The sequence below is a fragment of the Hipposideros armiger genome, unplaced genomic scaffold, assembly GCF_001890085.2.
Source record: "Hipposideros armiger isolate ML-2016 unplaced genomic scaffold, ASM189008v1 scaffold_472, whole genome shotgun sequence".
In the NCBI taxonomy this organism is placed as follows: domain Eukaryota; kingdom Metazoa; phylum Chordata; class Mammalia; order Chiroptera; family Hipposideridae; genus Hipposideros; species Hipposideros armiger.
This window is the reverse complement of record NW_017731822.1, coordinates 376,139-395,239: the sequence shown is the minus strand read 5'-3', so window position 1 is coordinate 395,239 and position 19,101 is coordinate 376,139. Positions and strand designations below refer to the sequence as shown.

At 43.9% G+C, this 19,101-nt stretch overlaps 1 protein-coding gene across 29 annotated transcripts in view; it reads left to right on the top strand.

Moving 5' to 3' along the window:
- The window catches only part of MAP4K4 (mitogen-activated protein kinase kinase kinase kinase 4), a 192,994-nt gene that overhangs the window by 126,543 nt on the left and 47,350 nt on the right, over positions 1-19,101 (top strand). For 28 of the 29 annotated variants that reach the window (XM_019666503.1, XM_019666508.1, XM_019666507.1 and 25 more), the window contains 7 exons: positions 3,439-3,529; positions 5,487-5,617; positions 8,008-8,062; positions 9,475-9,553; positions 12,934-13,109; positions 15,440-15,512; positions 17,006-17,216. In XM_019666503.1, the coding sequence (XP_019522048.1) occupies positions 3,439-3,529; positions 5,487-5,617; positions 8,008-8,062; positions 9,475-9,553; positions 12,934-13,109; positions 15,440-15,512; positions 17,006-17,216 (816 nt within the window). Of the gene's footprint in view, positions 1-3,438; positions 3,530-5,486; positions 5,618-8,007; positions 8,063-9,474; positions 9,554-12,933; positions 13,110-15,439; positions 15,513-17,005; positions 17,217-19,101 lie in introns of those variants that run through there. The other variant, XM_019666512.1, reaches the window with a different exon arrangement.

Below are 19,101 nucleotides of genomic sequence, written 5' to 3'. Positions count from 1 at the left end.
ACAGCTTCTAAACGATTCCTTTCAGTGGTAGAGCCACCCTGACACACAGATAGAAGGAGATGAATATTTCAGGTTTGAAATGTGCGTGTGAGTTAGTGGGCCTCTTTGCTTTGGTCGGCCAGCAGAGTTTTTCTCTTTCCTTTACCCCTGCATCACATACCTACATGACTTGGATTTCATTTACCCACCACCTTTTAGAAGTAAAGACCATGGAGTTAAACTAGAACCTAATTCTTATGCTTCTCTCACCAGTAAAATAATTTATTTTTTACTTGTAGGTAAATTTACCCTACTTTTTATATTTAAGTTTCATAGAGGAGTACAAATTTTAAAAATGGCGTCTAAAATTCATTAAAGATAAGTCTTAATTTCTTTTTATTTAGATATTTTACAGAGCCCTTGAAAATAGACCATTCCCTTAAGAAAACTAGTTGTGGGGGTGAGTTGGGAGAGCCATCTTAATAATCACACTCAAATTTCATTATTAAAACATGAGGGTTCTATCTTTTATAGTTATTATAGAGCAGAGCCTAAAAGTGGGAAGCTAAGTACCCCGCCCTACGGAGCTGTGAGAGAGTTCAGCGACTGGGCAGATGTATGTGTTACGTTAATAAGTGAATCGCTTAGCCTGGTGGGCAGGAGAGAGCCTGGCTGAGAGCATGGGTGATAGAGTGAGCCAGGCTTCAGTTTGGGTCCTGCCCGGGCCCATCATCTCCTGCACACCCTGGCAAAGTCACTCACCTTCAGGACTTTCCTTCTTCATCTGTACAATGTAGGTACAAGCCTAGGAAGGGGGTGCATTATGATAAGAATTAAATGAGTTAGTGTATGTGAATTATCTCATGTAGCATGTGGCTACACAAGTAGTTCTCAGTAAATATTAGTTGACATTATTCTCTGCTGTAGGCACACACTCACACGTACCTCTCCTATGTGTAATTCCGGTGTGGGATTTCTCAAGCAGAGAAGTAGGTTTTAGTGTAAATGTCCGCGGTATCAAAGACAATTCACATTTTTATATACACAAGCAAGCATTGTTCACCTACTGTGTGTAATAAGTATATGTAGCTGTTTTCCCACCATTGACCTCGGGCAGCATCTGAAAGGAGCCCAGGCTGTTTGAAGCCCCGTCCGGCCTGAATACAGTGGCTTAATGGACACCTTTTTGAGATGAAGCAAATGTTTTCTACCTCAGTGAGCCTGTGAAATGTGTTTCCTTTATCTACATTTCATCTAGCATGGGAGTTTTCTTATAACAAAACTCTAAATGAACTAAAAACAAAAAGCGCCTCTAGAAGAGTCAGTGGATCACAAACTGGTGTTTACTTGTCACAGGAGTTACTAAGTGTCAGTTTTGGTAACGAGAACACAGTGTGGTGGGGCGGGGGTGAGCTTCCATGGGAAAGGAGACCGCCATCCCCAAGCAGATACCCTGAGACACCGCTTGAGCTAGTTAATGTCTGCGATGGCAAAATTGGCCCTCCTGCCTTAGTGGATGTTAGATTCAGATGATGCTATGTTAAGACCCCTCAAAAGATTGAGAGTCTTGAGCATATAGGCCTCAGATAGCAGTAAAAAAGCTCTTGGACCAGCCCACTGTAACCCTTGGAACCTGAAGCCAGCACGGGCATTCCCGCCCACTGCCACGTTGACAGTCTACACACAGTTTATAAATTTTGCTTGCAGCCAATATTTCCTGCTGAGTATGGGCACTTAGAGCCTTTCATAACCAATACTGAGGGACAGCCTTTGACTCCTCCTTGTTCTGTGTCCATGAACGAGAGAGTTACAGGAGAAGCGTTTCCTACTTCACAAACACTGATTTGCTGGGTCTAGAACGGGTATCTCTGTGTATTTGGACTTGTCACCCGCGCTGAGGAAGAATAATTGTAGCGTGGCGTTTGGCGTGGTAGGAGTTGAACACAACACAGTCCCTCCCTCCCAGGTGCTTCAGTTAATACAGGAAAACTGTATTCATAGTTCAGAACACTCACAACTCGGGATGACATTGGTTAAGGGCTCTGAGCCACAACCATGAGCAGGGTCACGCGTGCAAGCAGCCATCCTTTGCCGTGCTACAGAGGAGGAGATGTTTTTTACATTATTGCTTGTAAGAACAAGAGGGCACGCAGGCCACATTTGTTTGAGAAAACATGGGTACTTGTGTTTGTTGCTAAGATAATCCTATAAAGTATGAGAAGTGGGTTTGTGAAGGTTAGAGAATAAAAAATAAGCTGAAGTAATAAAAGTAGGAATTACGAAAGAATTAGGGAAATTGTATATTTTTTAGGTCTCTTTTTTTTGCTGTTCAAAGTTATTCCATGCTGAAAGGAGGGACCTTCTTCCTAACTATAGCACTAAGATACCATATATTTTCATTGCTTTTTTTCCCCCTAGTCAGTGCTTTGTGGTGTAACACTGCACATCCTGTTGGTGGAAAAATAAACAGAGCCATCACATAAACTCTATTCTGTTTCACAGGCAGACTTGTAAATGATTGGTTAGAAACCCTGTGCTAGAAAAATTAGTGTTCTAGAACAGCTGTTGTATTTAATTCATAGCCTACAAAGTCATGATAACAATAAAACCCCATAAAAAATGAAACTGGAAAGTCAAATCCTTATTTCTAGTCGGCCCGTTTTGAATTGAGACGTTTCAGAGTAAATAGGCTGCTGTATCTTAAGGAGGCGGGCTGTAGATTTGGATTCTTTAGTTAAAGATGGAATGAGTAAATGCATTGTGAGAATGGTGCCTTTTTGCCTTGTAGACCATATTTGGATGCAAAAAATGTGCTTGTGTTCTTGCACCGTCTCTCGTAAGAGACATGTTCTTGGACCTCATTCCAGATACGAGGTCATCAAAAGCGCCATATGCCCAGCAGGGTTTATCTCCTTGGGAAAGAAATACTTTGAACACAAAGCTCTTTTGGTGGCAGAATTGTGTCACGCTTGGGGTAGAAGTGGGATTGATCACCAGTTAGCAGTTTGTCACTGTGTGCTGGGAAAACCAGCCAGACTTGAAACCCCACTCTCGCCCTTCGCTCTTCCCCTGGGATGTGTCTAGTTCAAATATACCACGGGGTCACCCACTGAAAGATAGATGTGTATCATGGGAAAGGAACCACCCTGTACACAAATAGCACAAATTATAGCAGAGAAAGTGCAGATGGTCATCTACAGTATGTCTTCAAGGGGCAGCTAGAAATGGTGATGCTGCTCACAGGGGACCTAACCCAGAGGAACCGGGGGGTATGCCTTTCTGTCTGTGTAGAGTGAGGGGGGATGTTTTCCTGGAAATGCACTAAGATGGAATTGTGTGTTCTAAATATGGCTTCCAAAACCTTTGGCCTGCACGCGCACTTTGTCCTAAAGAGGGTGTTCTTGCTTATTTACTTACAGTGACAAAAGTCCTAAAATTCAGATCTGTCTTCTTGTTCAGGGCCTGGCGCATCTTCACATCCATCATGTGATTCACCGGGACATTAAGGGCCAGAATGTGCTGTTGACAGAGAATGCAGAGGTGAAGCTCGGTAGGTGATGGCGGGGCCCCGGGATGTGATGCTTGTACCTGGGCACAGGGAGCACTCTGCTCCGCTTGCGTCGAGCCAACAGTCCATTACCCACGTTTTCTATTACTGTTCAGTTTAACAGGTGGGAGCTGGGCCCACTGCTTCGCCTGGCTCCACCTCCCTCCCTCACGGTTCTCCCCTCTGCCCTGTTTTCTGTGTGGTAGACAGAATCTTGTCCAAAACAGATCACGTCACTTTCTAGCCTGAAGACCATTGATGGCTTCCTGTTTCACTTTGAATAAAATCCACATTTCTTACCATGGCCCATTAAAAGCCACGGCCCCTGCGACCTTCCAACCTCATTTTGTAACCGTCCTCACTTCTCTCTTCTTCCTCAGTCACTCAATTTTTCACTTCCTTGGAACTTGTCTCAAGGCCTTCCCACACCCTGTCCCGCTTGGAAGTTGCAGTTTCTTCCTCATCCACAGAGGTCTTTCCCTCACCCTCTGTGTGGGGTCCCACTGCTTGTTTGTTCTGTAATACTGATCACAGTTTATAATTATGAGGCTATTTGTTTACTATAGCTCTGACTCCTTTACCAGAATATAAGTTCTGGGAGTGCAGCGGCTTGGATTATCTTATTTGTCAGAATATTCTTACCCAGCACCTAGCACCGTGCCCTGGATGTAGTAGGTGTTCAGTAAACGCATGATGGATGCAGCCCAGAGTGTCTTCCTGGAGATGGTTTTACAATGGCTCTTTTATATTTCTGGTTTTCCTTACCTTGATCTGAACTTGTTCCTATCCCACTTGCCTATCATGGGCCTGTCGGATTTTTAAACAGATTTTAAACATTTTTTTCTTCCCTAAAGCATCACACAAAAATTTTTATGCTTATAAGAATCTAGTTCACCTTTCAAAAACCTGACGCACAGCAGTTAACCTTTCAAAATAGGATCGTTATCATTGCTTTCTTGCCTAGTGCCTGTGTTTATTGGTGATCTGTGGAGGAATAGTCCGCCAACTTGGAAAATCACCTCAAAGCTAAGATCGGAGGCACTCGAATTGTTCTCATTCTAAACAGCTCTGCAAGTTGTGTGTGTTCCCTGTGTTGGCCCTGTGGCACTAGGCCTATGACAGTCCCTCAGTAATCACTTGGTGATCGGTTCCTACTGTCCAGGTAGCGGTAGCCACACCGTCTGTCCTGCCGTATCCCTGCCTCAGAGGGGTATCCAGCATGTGGGCCTGCCTCCTGACCAGGTGACAGCTGAATCTGTGACCGCTGATGATCGCAGCCCTCTGTAGGCCTCCTCGTCAGCTCCTGCACTGCTGTGCTCCCCTGCTGACGAGGGCTAATGGCACTGTGTGTGGGTGATGACGGGGGCAAACATCCCTTTACGCAGAGCGGTCCTCCTGCCAGCTCTGCCCCCCATGCTTGACGTTCCTGTAGCCCACCATCACCATTCACTTGGGTGGGACAGAGGAGTCACTGTGAAGCGTTAGCAGAAGTCTCAGGTACTTTGGGCGTGTTTCTTAGTGTATGTGTGATTTAGCTTGATTCCCTTTATTTAATTCAGTCCTGTGGTCTTTCCAGAAAACCCTTGTGGGTTTCTTCTCTTTCTGTGTTTAGTGCCACTTAGGGAGCTGAGTCATGTGGGTCTCAGCCAGTTCTCCTGAAGTTGGGGCTTTCTGTGACTCGATCTTGTTTGCGCAGCCATGTTCCCAGCACGCACTAAAGATCCCGGCTCACCACAGAGTCCCTCTAGTGGCCGCTGTGGGGGAGCTGAGGGAGGCGGCTGGGGCCAGGCCTGCCAGGAGCTTCCAGAGGGGAACGTGGCTCCTTGGCACTGGCCTGGAAGAGGCTGTGTGTCCGTGAAGTGTTACTGCTTCAGTTTACTCTGAAGAGACCTCCTCCTCAGGTGTCCTGCTCTGCGTTTTACTTGTTTGTTAACTGTGGTCCGCTCTCTCTTCCTCCCAGTGGATTTTGGTGTGAGTGCTCAGCTCGACAGGACAGTTGGGAGGAGAAATACGTTCATAGGCACCCCCTACTGGATGGCTCCGGAGGTCATCGCCTGCGACGAGAACCCAGATGCCACCTATGATTACAGAGTAAGAGGCGCCTGCTTGCTTGGCCTTCACCGGGTCCCTGCCATCCCTGAGGGATGGGGGCTTTGCTTACATGTCCCGCACTCCTTGTTCCTTCCTGCCGTCTCTGAGGGTGACCTGGGCCCCCTGCTGCGAGTGCACGTTTGCCGGGACAGTACATAGATGCTGGCTTGCCTGCTCCGCATCACCTGTCTCTTCCTTACTAAGTGCACTGCTTTCAGGGCAGCCTGGGCCACTTCGGGGTGCATAGAACTTTTTGTCATGAGATCAGGTATTTGTTTTTTAAGAAATACTGTCAGGATATACAGCAATAGCTTCATCTACATGAAATTTCAGAGTATTGTTAAAGAGCGAACTGCTTTGATTGGGTACTCAAGTGTTTTTAAATTATTAGAGTGACCTCTAGGGACTCGTATCAATAATGCACTTTTTTGATCCTGGTGTAAAACTCATATTTGATATCAGATTCAGGTTGAATATGTTAACAAAAACTATTTTTTAGAAAAGTTCCCTTGCCTTATTTAGTGAGTCAGAGTGGTTATTGTACCTGTTACATGCTATTCAAAATTAAGTTCCTATGTTAACACTCTCCAGTGCATTTCAGTATTTATTACAATACCCAATTAATGAACCTCATTTTCAGCCCAGGGAGCAGAGGAATTTTAATTTTATTTTTTTTATATGCTGGAGTATTTTATTTTTGGGGGGTTTTTTTCATTGTTTTTAGCTGAGCCATCCTGCCAACTGTTGGCAGCACAGTGGCAGCTCAGCTTGGGCCAGGAATTGAACCGGCGACCCTGTTGCTCAGAGCTCGCACTCTTGAGCGAGCTCTTAACCAGCTGAGCCACTCAGCTGGCCCTATGCTGAAGTATTTTAGAATACATTATGGACTTTATGACTTTTCACTCTTTAATCATCATTCTGTATCTCTAAAATTTGAAAACATTTTCTAACATACTCAGAGTATTTTCATATGTAAGTAAATGAAAAATAATTTTTAAATAGAGTCCATAATTAGACCCAGCTGGTTTACACCTGGTTTGTCCAAACCAGTATTCAGTATCGGACAAGACATTGTGTTTGGTTGTTTGGCCATTGAGTATCTTTTAATCAAGACTATTCCCTCCCTCCTTCCTATCCCCCCTATTTTTTTTTTTCATGACACTGACTTACTAGAGAGGCAGTGTTCCCTCTAGATTTTGTCTTACCATTTCCAAATTTAAACTTTTCCATCTTTGTAATGTCATTTAGCTTCTTTTCTATACCTAGAGAGGCTCAGCTCAGTAAGTATCAGGAAAAAACCTTAGCAAGATCCCCTGAGAGGAGATGTGTGGTTCGAGCTGCATCACACCAGGGAGCGTGCAGCGTCTCTGTTCCCCGACCACTGATGTTCCTCATGTGAAACAGTCATCGGGTTAAGGTGGCGAACCCCTCCTTTGCACCCCCAATAATATAGAAAACTATAAAAATGAGGGAGAAATTTGTGGGCCTGTCCTTATTCTTGTAATCACACGTATGTGTTTGAACTCTGTAACATAATAATAGACTATTTAGAAAACCCTTAAACTTTAATTAATTCTTTTATTAGGATAGTATATAAACAAACGAATGCTAATGATAATAGGCATCCATTACCTACTTTTAAAAATATTGTTTGAATTTTAAGAAACTGGCTGATAACCCTTTATCCATTCGTCATCTGTGTTTACTGAGTGCCTACCACGTGCGGGTCATAATTCCAGGGATACGGAAGTGAATAAAACAGGCAAAAATGCCTGCCCTCGTGGCACTTACATTAGTGTGGGGAATAAAGTTAAAATTCAGATTTTAAATTAATACTTGAAGGGAACCAGCAGGAAAAGATGCTGCACACTTGCTCCTTGCTCACCTCTTACTGAGTTTGAGGGGCAAGTGCAGACCTGGCAGCATGCCTCAAATTAGAAAACTGGTAGATTTTATTAATTCTGCTGCGGACCTTTTATAAAGAGTGCTTTCTAGCCTTTCAACTTTTAACATCTTAATTAAGTTTAAGATGTTAACATAAAACATAAAAATAAACATGAATCTGGGCCAGGAGTCCAAATGATTGAATGCTTATAAAGAAACGAAGAAACCTACTGGACAGCAGAGCACACAGTGGGCAGTTTTATGTGGACCATCTCTAACTCCTTTATAGATATGAGTGGTTCTAACAAGTCAGTTTTAGCTTTATTTTATTATTCATTTGGAAGGTATCCTGACAAATGTGTTTGTGCTTTTAATTTCCTGGCAAACTTCCTTTCAGTTTCTATGCCACAGGATGCATTTATATCATTTATGTCTATAACTGGCAGTGGTAAGCTGTGGCCTCAGAGCTAACATGCTGCCCATAACACACTGTTCTGTTTTTGCAGAGTGACCTTTGGTCTTGTGGCATTACAGCTATTGAGATGGCAGAAGGTGCTCCCCGTAAGTAACACTCTCTCCTTTATTACCCACTTATGTGTAATGTAAACCTAGTCTCGAGGCTTCAAAAAGAACAGCTCCATGGATGAAGCCATTCCTGGGGCGTTTAGATGAAGGACTCACTAGTACAGTGAAGTTTTAGATGTAAAGGAACCCTTGGCATCCATTATTCCTTTCGGAGATCTCCCTGAGGTCTGGAGGTTACGTTATCATTTACTTAAGGTGTGTGACCTGAAATTATGGTGACATGAGAACAGGCAGTAAATTTTCTTTTTGCAATTTGATCTTAATATTCAGTAAAACTGGTCCTAACACGTGAAATTTAAGCATTACTTGTGTTTTGACTTTACACATGGAGGGAAAACTTTTCATCTATAGAATAATTTTTATTTTTATTTTTTTGTATTACCTGTGGAATTTTGCTTCTGCCTTGGATTAAATCATTTGACAACTTCATAAAATTGATTTTTGACCAGGGACGGGGTAGAATTGCAGAGAACAAAGAAAAAACCTAGCATTTTCTCTGGTTCCCCCTTAAAAAAAGGTATACATAAAGAATGTATAACTGGTACATGGTTGTTGCTGAATAAATTTTTGTTGAATGAATGAAAACAAATTACCAACAGCTAAGAATTAGTGTGCAGTGCAGAAATGACACCTGCCTTGAACACCATATGTTCCCTCGTGCTCCCCTGAGGAACTGAGACAGGGAAGTATTGCCTGACCCTTTGTCTCAGCTTGCTGTCACAGTGCAGTAGTAGTATCTTTTTCTTTGGCTGCCATTTCCCAGCTGCCTTGTGAGAGTCTTGTGAAGGTAACACACACGTGAGAAGCACGTTGCCTATTGGGACACCATGTTGTGTACTTGGGTACCTCACATGCCTTTATTGGGCGAGCGATAAGAGTGCAAACAGTAAGTGCACAGAATTCAGCAATTCCATTTTACTCTGACAGTTTGCTGTTTCATAGTAATAATAGCTGTAACAATGAACAGCTGACATTTTTGGAGGGCTAACTACTCACTATGTTCCAGGCATGTGTGGGGGCCTTTGCAAGCAATGCCTCATTTAATCCTCATGACAGGCCTATGGAAATAAAATTATTTTCATTGTGATCTTATAGATGGTTTCGAAACTTAGGCGGTTGGCTCTTTTAAAACTTTGAATCAATATTTATCTTAGACCATGAAAACTTTGCACTGTCTGTTTGAAATTGTTGCTCTCGTCCTCATATTTTGCTATGTTTACATGGGGAATTCAAGGTGTGCCCTAGGGCTCCTAACTAGGTGTCTAGACTGCTTGACATAAAGCGTGTCAAGCAGATGATGGTACCGAGTATTTGATATATTGCGTGAGCCCTAGAGATCAAGAATGAGTAATAAGTGCCGTACTGACACGACCGTCTCCTCTCCCCAGCTCTCTGTGACATGCATCCAATGAGAGCACTGTTTCTCATTCCCAGAAACCCTCCTCCCCGGCTGAAGTCAAAAAAATGGTAAGCTATGTATGGTTTTTTGTTGTTGTTGTTCTTTTCCTTTTTAAAAATATTGTTCCGTTTTAGTTTTACTCTGAGACACAGTTCTGGCCATTCTAATTCCCAAAGACACAAGAGCCAGTGCCCCCAAAACACCACATAAAAAGTGTATTGATTTTTTGTTTTGTTTTTGTCATGATAAATTCTCTTTGAATTATAAAATAGTGACAAGTGGCCATATGAAACACCATAACATGATTAAAGAAAACTCTTCCATTTTAATATGTCGACACTTTCACATGTAATGTTTTTCTAAACATTTTTGCATTAAAAAGCAAAGCTGCATTGACTTACAGTTCCTCAGGTGACATAGGCTTTTAAAATGAATGGTGGCATTTACTGTAATTATTGCAAAGCATTGAAGTTAGATGTATCCTCTTTCATTCCCGAATAACACATTAAAGGAAGGGTCCCCTTTCTTTGGGCCGCCACCTTTCTTTCTCCCTTTAGCTCTCATTTGTTTGCTCCACAAAAATTTCTATCTGCTGAGGGAAATGATGATGACGCTCACTGATGAAAGCGTCAAGAATTGCAGCAGTGTGAGAAATGCTGGTTTGGTTTAGTGTTGAGATCTGTAAGGAGGAGGACCGTGCTGTGTTTTTTGCCTGAGAATTTTACCCACTTGTTCCCTCTTGGACTGTGAGTCCTTCCTGTCCATCTCCTTTGCGCTCCAGCCCTCGAGCATGGGGTCCTTCCTCCTTTTCCTGTTCCTCTGTTTTCCTGGGCTTATCTGACTTACGACTGACGACCTACTGTGGGTTTGGCTTTTTTTCCTTTCTGAAATTATTCTCCCTGGTTTTCCAGTTAGTGTTGTCTCCTCTTAGGGTCTTGACTCTAATTCTGAAATATGCAGAAAATCTCAATTTTAAGCCTTCTTCTAGTCCGGATTTGGTTTTTTTAGCTGTTATTCTTTTCTTGGTTGCTTATCTTCTGATGTTCTGTAGTTTCCTTTTCCCATCTCTGAGTATATTCACATACGCACGTATTTTCACTCTTGTTTCTCTCTTCCTTCTCTCTGGTCCTCACTGCCCTTTCCCCTAACACATTTCCCCATCCTTTCCCCACCTTTTGTCTGCTGGCTGGAGTTTTCTCATTCTTTTTATACTGTCCAGGTAACGAGGTTGTCTGGTTCCGCTCACCAGTTTTTGGAGCGGGTTTTTTTTTGTGTTTTTTTTTGTAAGGCCATACAGTTGCAAATATTTCAGCCCCAGTGATCTCCTGGGGGGCCAAACCTAGGGAAACCAAATGTGTATAGCGGACATCAGCAAGGCGTGAGCTATGGGGCTGGGGTCACTTTATCTGGCTCATGCCAAACTGAATAATACTTATTTTCCCTTTGTTTTTCTCTGTCACATTTTATTAAAGGGAGTTTATGCTCTGTCTTCAGGTGCCTCGCAATTTACAAGTCTTATCAGCTGGCCCCACTCGGATGATTCTGTGCATCACTGGGGTTAACTACTGTGTGTATAATACAGTGAGGTAGAGACGGACGCAGATGATGACCAGTTCTTCCTGTGTTCTCACAGCAGACTTTCTCCAGCTAAACTTGATTAGATGCATTTTCATCCATTTACATCATGGCTCTCATTTTACCCACGTTTTCTAAAGGGACAAGATGGTTATAGACATCACGTCCCTCTTCCTGGATGGCTGCTGTCTTTCTGTCTACCACGTGTCAGAAGCTCCTGTTGTTTCTGGATCAGTAGCTTTCAAAAGATGGCCCGTGGACACTCTTCCAGCAGAACATGATAGTTGACTTTAAAGAATACATTGTAGACCCTTAATTCCCAGTTAATCTGTAGACATGGTACATGAGACGCCCTTTGGAATCTTCTCATTTAGGGCTGCAGCCTCAAAGTTCCTGCTCCGTTGGGTCTGAGGTGTGACCCAGGTATTTGTATTGTTAATGCACTCCCGAAATGATCCTCGTGGGCTGCGGGGTTTGGGAGTCTGTGTTAGAGCGTTCCAGCACAACTGTGTAGCATCCTCCGTGTTTTTCATTAACCACAGAATAAAGTAACAACCTCTTTGAGTGACTTTGGGGGCCCTTGTCTGAGCTGATCCCAACCTATTTTTTCTCTCCTTTCCCACATTACCTACTAGCATCAGAAAACAACTTGTTACCTTTAACACTTGCTTACCTTCATTGCTGTTGTTCCTCTTGCTCTGGAATGATGGCTTCTCCCTCCCATCTTTAGACTCTCAAAGGCCCAACTTTTCCTTGATGTCTGACCCTCTATAGCAGTAGTTCCTTTTTCTTCCTTTGTAAGTTTGATGATACATCGGCTATTGTGTATATGTTTCCTTCACTTTATTTCCTGTGTGTATTTCTTATGAGTCTAGCATAAACAAATGTAGATGGTTGATTCATAAATATTTGTTGAATTGAAAAAATAGTAAGGTTGAATGGAGTTACAGGACAATGAGAGTGATTCTTAAAAGCAGTGAAATAATTGGAAAGAACTGAACTCATTTTCTAAATCACATTTTTAAAGACTAAATAACTCATTCATTCAACAAAAATTTATTACACACCTGTTGTGGCCTGCCATGCTCAGTGTTGGGCATTGCTGACAAGCAGCAAGGGAGACAGACCAGTAACTGCATGGTTTGTTAAGTGCAGGGCGCCCTGGAAGCAAGGCTCCTCACCTGGGGGTGGGGTGTGGAGTGTTGCCAGGAAAGGCTTCGCAAAAGAGGCCTGAGCTGAGTCTCAACAGATAGGATGGGTAAGGGTGTCAGGACCAACGCAAGGGTTGAGGTCTTCACGAGCCAGACCCTGAGAAGCAGGCAAAAATCCAAGTGGCCAGCTGGGTAAATGTTAGTGACAGAGTCATTGCCCCCTTCAAAACTATCATTTCCACCTCTAGACAGCTGATAAATAAACCAGTTTGAGACTCTGATTGAAATGTCACATGAGCATGTTCAAGAGCCCCAGCATTTGGTCACTTACTCTGCTTCTTATCTCTGTGTGTCTCCTCGCCTTCTAGGTTCCAGGCATCTATCCTCTGTCTGCCCTCATTTTAGCCAAAGCTTCCCTTTACCCCCTCGCCTCCTTCACCCTTGTGACCAAATGATAAATAAGCAACATTAGCTATAAACCCAGTTCATTTAAGTTGGACTTCCTCCATGTCTGTGGCGTGTTGTCAGTGATATGGTGTAACTTGTAAACCGTGTGTAAGGCATGCTCCTGGTCCCCAGTGTCCCCCGCTTCATTCCCGAGCATTTGCAGGGTGTTCACAATGACCCTGAGGCCTCTGTTTTCAGGCTCATAAGTTACTGATATTTTGGAGCTCTGCCCTTGGTGGTAGAAATCTGATCATCTTTTGTACTTCCTCTTACAGGTCAAAGAAGTTTTTTAGTTTTATAGAAGGGTGCCTGGTGAAGAACTACATGCAGCGGCCCTCCACAGAGCAGCTTCTAAAACATCCTTTCATAAGGGATCAGCCAAACGAACGGCAAGTTAGAATCCAGCTCAAGGACCACATAGACCGGACCAGGAAGAAGAGAGGAGAGAAAGGTATCACACCTGTTTTATTTTCTTCTTAAAAGAAATTTTTAGGGGGTTTTGCCAACTAGAATAGGCTACTCCTTTCCTGACCATGAGCCTGTGTTTGCTCGGCCGGTGCTCGAGTAGCCTATCGCAGGCCTGCCTATCAGTGCAGGGCCCAGTGTGTAGCCTGGCTCCAGGCAGAGTCGCCGGAGCTGCGCGGCGTGTCGCCAGGCTGACACCACAGGCACAGCGGCCGCTAGCACGCGGCATGTTTTTCCTGGTCCTCCTCAGGGGCACGTCTGTGCCGCTGCACTTTCTACTTCATTGTGGATGTTGTTTTCTGCACGTGTCACTCAGGGCTTACTCAACATCAGCTGTGAGCATCGCCCTGGCACTGTCCTGCTCCAGAACCGCCAGGGAGCCTTACTGCTGTCGGCTGCGGTGCTGTGCCTAGGCCTGTCCGCACGCGTGACTGGACTCCCTTTTTCTTACCACACACAGCACAGATGTGCTCCTAGCTTGCTAAAGGTCCTGTTCTGTTCCTAGTGTCTTAGTTTGATAGCTGTACGTGTTCTGTGCCCACCTGTCTTGTGAAGTGCATACCAAGCTTCCTCACCAGCATCATGAAAGCTGCCTCTCTGAGGCTGTAGCTCATGTTGGTCTTTCTGTTTTGTGCATTTGTGCAGCAACTTTACAGAACAGCATTTGGATAATGGGGGCCTTGTAATGAGGTTTTTTTGACACTAGGATTTTAAGGCCAAAGAAGAAACTAAAAAGAGCCAAGTTCAAGGCAGTAAAAGAGTCAGTCACAGTCATCTTTGGAGGCCTGTACTGAGCCTTTTACATGTTCATTCCAGCTTTACACAACTTTGGTGTTTGGAGTTACATCACCACCGATGGTCCTAATGACTTTTTGCTCTTCGATACATTCACTCATAAAAGTAATTAACCCTTTGTACATTGAGCTATGCAGTTGTAACGAAGTGAACTAAAGTTTGCAACAAAATAAAGCCTTTTTTAGAAAAGGTTATTTGCATATTGGATCATTTTCCCAGAACTTTCTTATTAATAGCCAACAGTCATGGAACATTGCCAGGTATTTACTAAGGCCTTAACCTGGAGCCTCTCGTGTATTTCTCATCACCTACATTCTGCATGTGGGAACAGTGGGGTACTTTACCTTCATTTCTCATCTTCAAGTCTCTTTGCATTTATTTATCTTCCAAATGACCTCAGTCTCTTGTCAGTAATGAATAGTTGACCACACAAAATTTGGAACTTAACAGAGTACCTATTTAAAGGATTCTAAAGATTATTTAGGATGGAATTTCCCTTGGAAGCTAGCCTATTTTTATGTTCTTTAAAATTGTAAAGTTTGATTGTCCAGTATAGAAGAACTAATGTCACGTATATGGACTGATGGATTTGGTGTGTGTGTGTGTGGATGGCATATATCTGCAGTTGTATATAATGCAGACTGAACCGTAGTTTAAGTTCTCAGTCTCGTTTTTCTTACTGGGAAACTGATTCTAAACTTTTATGTCTAACTGAAAAAGTTAGAAATGTATTTTTGTGTGAATAGACCTTGTTTTATAAATGCCTTCAACCTTCCTAGTTTTGATTACTCTGTGGAGTGAAATTGTTCACTCAAAGCCAAGTACTGACATTAAGTTAAGGGTCAAATAAAAGGGACAGTTACTTTTGGGAAAATGGTATAAAACCTGTTGAAGTGAAGGGGTGTTATTCACGTTGAAACTTCTGCTTAGCCTGGTCTAAGTAGACCAACCCTGTCTCCTTTTGCTGTATTGTTTCATCAGTTTTTTTCCTGGTTTCACCTTTATAAGTTGTGGGAACATTCGATTTTGTTTTTTCTGCTCTAAGTACTTAATGCTTCACTTTTTGTCAGCCCAGCAGACTTTTTTCTCTCTGCTGCATTCTAAGTGGATCCCTGAGTGCTAAAAATAACCAAATAAATTTTTTTAGACCCCTTAGTTGGGGCAGTTAAATCTCTTCCTTTTAAGCTTTGCCATCAAAGTGGACTTTCTGAATTTGGGCCACTTCTGTGTCACAGGCTCTGGAGGCCCCCCCTCACAGCCCTGCATGTGCAGTGCCTCCCACAGGGCTTGTCTCGAATGCAGCCAGATCCGCTCTTCCCTGGCCAAGAAAGATAGCCTGGGGAATGGCTGCCTTTCGCTGTGGGAACTTGGTGTCGTGCTCCTCGTGCTCCATACACGTCGTCATTGTCACAAAGAGCACATTGTTTATTTTCTGCCATGACACTCTTGGAGATGTTTGCCTATACATGCACGTGTCATGGTTTTGAACTGCCCTGTTTATCTTGTCTTTATTTTCAATAGATGAAACTGAATATGAGTACAGTGGGAGCGAGGAAGAAGAGGAGGAAGTGCCTGAACAGGAAGGAGAGCCGAGGTAACAACACAGCCGCTGCTCAGCTTCCCGCGTGGTGAAGAGGGATGCGGGGTTTCAAGCCTATGTAGTATGAAGGAATCTTAAATTACTGTTAAAGTGTCTCACTACCTTCCATTCTTGTCTATTTTTTGAGATATTCCTATAAATAGCCCTCCCCGCCCCCATCCTTCTACTCAGTGGTCTGTGGGTAAGAGTGCATTACTGCCTCTCCCCCAGTCATTTGGAAACGTGTGGGGTTGGGTTTGGTCCTGGGGAAGGGGAGATAGCCACTGGCATTTATTAGTCCAGGAGTCATGGATGGCGAATGTCTTGTAGTGTATTAAACGGTCCTGCACACAAAGAATTGTCCTCATCATGGGCTGGTAGGGCCCCCGCTGGAAAACACAGCAGCCTTTCTCTGAACATTTTTCTTTGCTTGTTTTGCTCTTCCCACAAGCGTGCGGACCAGCATGTCATTTCTTCTGTGAGGCATATTCTGTCCTGATCCGCCTTATGGTCTGTGTTTCCGTTGTCTCTGGCTTCCCACCGTACAGTGCAGGAGAAGGTTGACAGCTTGGTAGCATGAACCTCATAGACACAATCAGTCAAAGAGTAGGGGATTTTATAGTATTAATATGGGTCTTGCCCGGCAGCTCCACGTAACTAACTGAACACAGGAGGATGGAAGGGTGTGCTGGAAGACCTGTGGGGACCCATGTGCAGGGATGGGAGTTTGAAGAGAGCATATCGAGAGACAGAATTTCTGGGAAAAGCTTCATGATACCTTTTTCTTCTTACGTAGATTTGAATCCACTTGAGACTGAAATTTGTAGAGTAATTTGAACTTGTTTTCATGAGCAATACAGTTGTTTTGGATAGGAGCATGATCTAATGAAAGAGGCCGTTGAAGGAGATTTATTTGCTAGGTTACGCTGGGTGTTTTGGAAGTGGAGAGGTGACTCTCAGCAGGGAGACCAGCTAGGAATGGAGCTGCTTAATCAGCGGCTAATTCTTGGGACCCACTGGGCTCAGCGTCTGCCCCGGGAAATAAGGACAGTGGGAGGGGATATGTGACCAGATGTGGTGGAGCAGGTGAAGAAGACGAAGGTAAGGTCAGTACGGAAGATCGCGGCTCCTTTTGTCCCGGCAGACCCAGTGCGTGATGTTGCTTTTACTGATGGGAAGTAAGATGGTGAGAGAGGGACTGAGTGTGGAAGAAGGTGATTTCAACGTTTCATTTCAGTGTTTGAGTTGGTGTGAGAATCCTCAGTGGAGATGTCTTGTCATGCAAACATCCAGGAGAGGTTTAAGATATTTATGCAACAGACGAAAGAAGATAGATACTATTGGGTTGGAGATGTAGTTATTCCCATGGGTTTATTGTCACATCTAGGAGTGGGAGGAACTCACTGAGAGGGCGAGTGTGGAAAGGCCGAATGTCACATCATCTCGGACCACATGGCATCTAGGCGGGTGGGCCGAGCGGCCGCTGACGACCCTGCTTCCTCTTCCAGCTCCATTGTCAACGTGCCTGGTGAGTCTACCCTTCGCCGGGATTTCCTGAGACTGCAGCAGGAGAACAAGGAGCGCTCCGAGGCTCTTCGCAGACAACAGCTCCTGCAGGAGCAGCAGCTCCGGGAGCAGGAAGAGTATAAACGGCAGCTGCTGGCAGAGAGACAGAAGCGGATCGAGCAGCAGAAGGAGCAGAGGCGGCGGCTAGAGGAGGTAGAAAAGGGAAATGTCCAAGTTGATTTTCTCCGTCTTCATTCACACTGGTCGGCAGCCCCTCACCGGGATAGTTTCTGTAGACTCCTGAGGCCACACCTGCCCCCCACCTCGGCTTAGCTATACAGTAGCTTCTTTGGGACAAGGCAGGCCTTTGCATTCCTTGAGGTCTTAGCAAAGTTGTTCGCACTTGGAAAAACGTCAAAGACACAGTCAGCATCACATTGTGACAGATGCAGCGCTGCAGGTCCCAAAGACAGCCTTATCCCGGTCTGGAAGGCAGATTCCATTGTGGTTTCAGTTGGCTAATTCAGGCTTGACCTGATTTTCTTTCCATGCTTGGCCTCTGGGTTCAACTTTATGTGTACATATTTTCCTGAAACCTCAGACTTTTTCACAGGAACCACATTTTTCTACAAAGGCTAGGTTTTTTCTAACTGTCTTAACTTCAGGTACATTTAAGAGTAAGGGATGAAGAAAGGAATTATATTGGGTGTAATGCAAATCCTATTCTGTAATCTGGTAGTAAATGGGGGATTAGTTATGTCCTGCCGTGGGGAAATACCTTTGTACTGCCCGCTCATTTAACTCATTACTACTGTTGGGTTGTCGGGAAAATCAACGCATTTTTGCAACGAAAAACAGAGAAAAAATACATCATGACTTTCCCACAACCCAATATTAACCTTGGCGGTGGGCTTACCCACCGCCTTTTCATTTTTAATTCACAGGAACATTATTTCCCTGTATTTCACTTGGGGCTCAAAAGAGTCTTTTGATTTTCTTTTACTGGCTGCCTTTTATGATGTATTTCACAGCTCCAAATTTCTCATTCATAATAGTTTCTGTTCCCATTTAATGGACACACCTCACCGCTTCACCTTTGTCTTTCACTCCACACAAGGAATCCCAAATAAGAGTAAAGCCCTCCCTGTATTGCTACTATATCCTGCAGTTTATTTAATGACAGCACATGCTCTTACCCCAGTTACTGAAGCGTACATTTTGTGGGGGGGGTCTTTGTTTAGTTTTCCATGTTTGCAGTCTGAATCCTGAGAACTTTGTAATTTGCCCTCACTTTAGAAGACCAGCGCCTGTTTAACAAGGAGGCTGGAAATATTCAGCCAGGGTTTGTGGAAGAAAACACAGGCCATAACCCTCCTCTGTAGTAGAGACAGCATTGCTGTTTATGTGACTCTTTCTGCAGTTTATTTGCAAACTCTTGTTATATTTTTGTGAAGGTTTTCAATGCTCTCTGAACATAACGGAGTGGGTTCCAAGGCTTGTTCAAGTTGCATGTCGACCATTTGGACTTACTACATGGGAATGCTTGAGTTTTGAGGCTCTGGCTATTTCTAGTCGTTTATCTAGAGCATGTGGTATTCTTTACTGTCTTTTGTCAACCGGGGCTGTACTTTTCGTAAGCACAGGATGCAGGCTAGTTTGGTGGTTGATGACTTGAAGTGCCAAGGACTGGATCAGCTAGAGCTGGAAACTGCTTTCAGGGCCAGTGGTTATGATGGGAGTGTCCATCCTGTAGCCTCTGTATACGGTAGGGAGTAAGGATTGCCAAGTGAGGGCCAACAGTGGCTCTGAGAGGGACGAAAGATGTAAAGCCATTTTGTTTTGTTAGCTACAGAGACTAGAGAATGAGGGCGATGTCTCTAAATTAGAACTTTGCACTTGACCACGTGCATCGATTAGTCATTTAATGCCAGCTTCTCAGTAGAAGTTCAAACTCAGAGTCACCTCTTGATCAGGAGACGGGGAACTGGGTACTGAAATGGGGAATGTTTGCATGGAGAGAATCCACTGGTTTGGATTCTTGATGAGCTAGCTCCATTTTATTAGCCTGGGTAATTAAGCACTGTCTGCCCACTTGGTC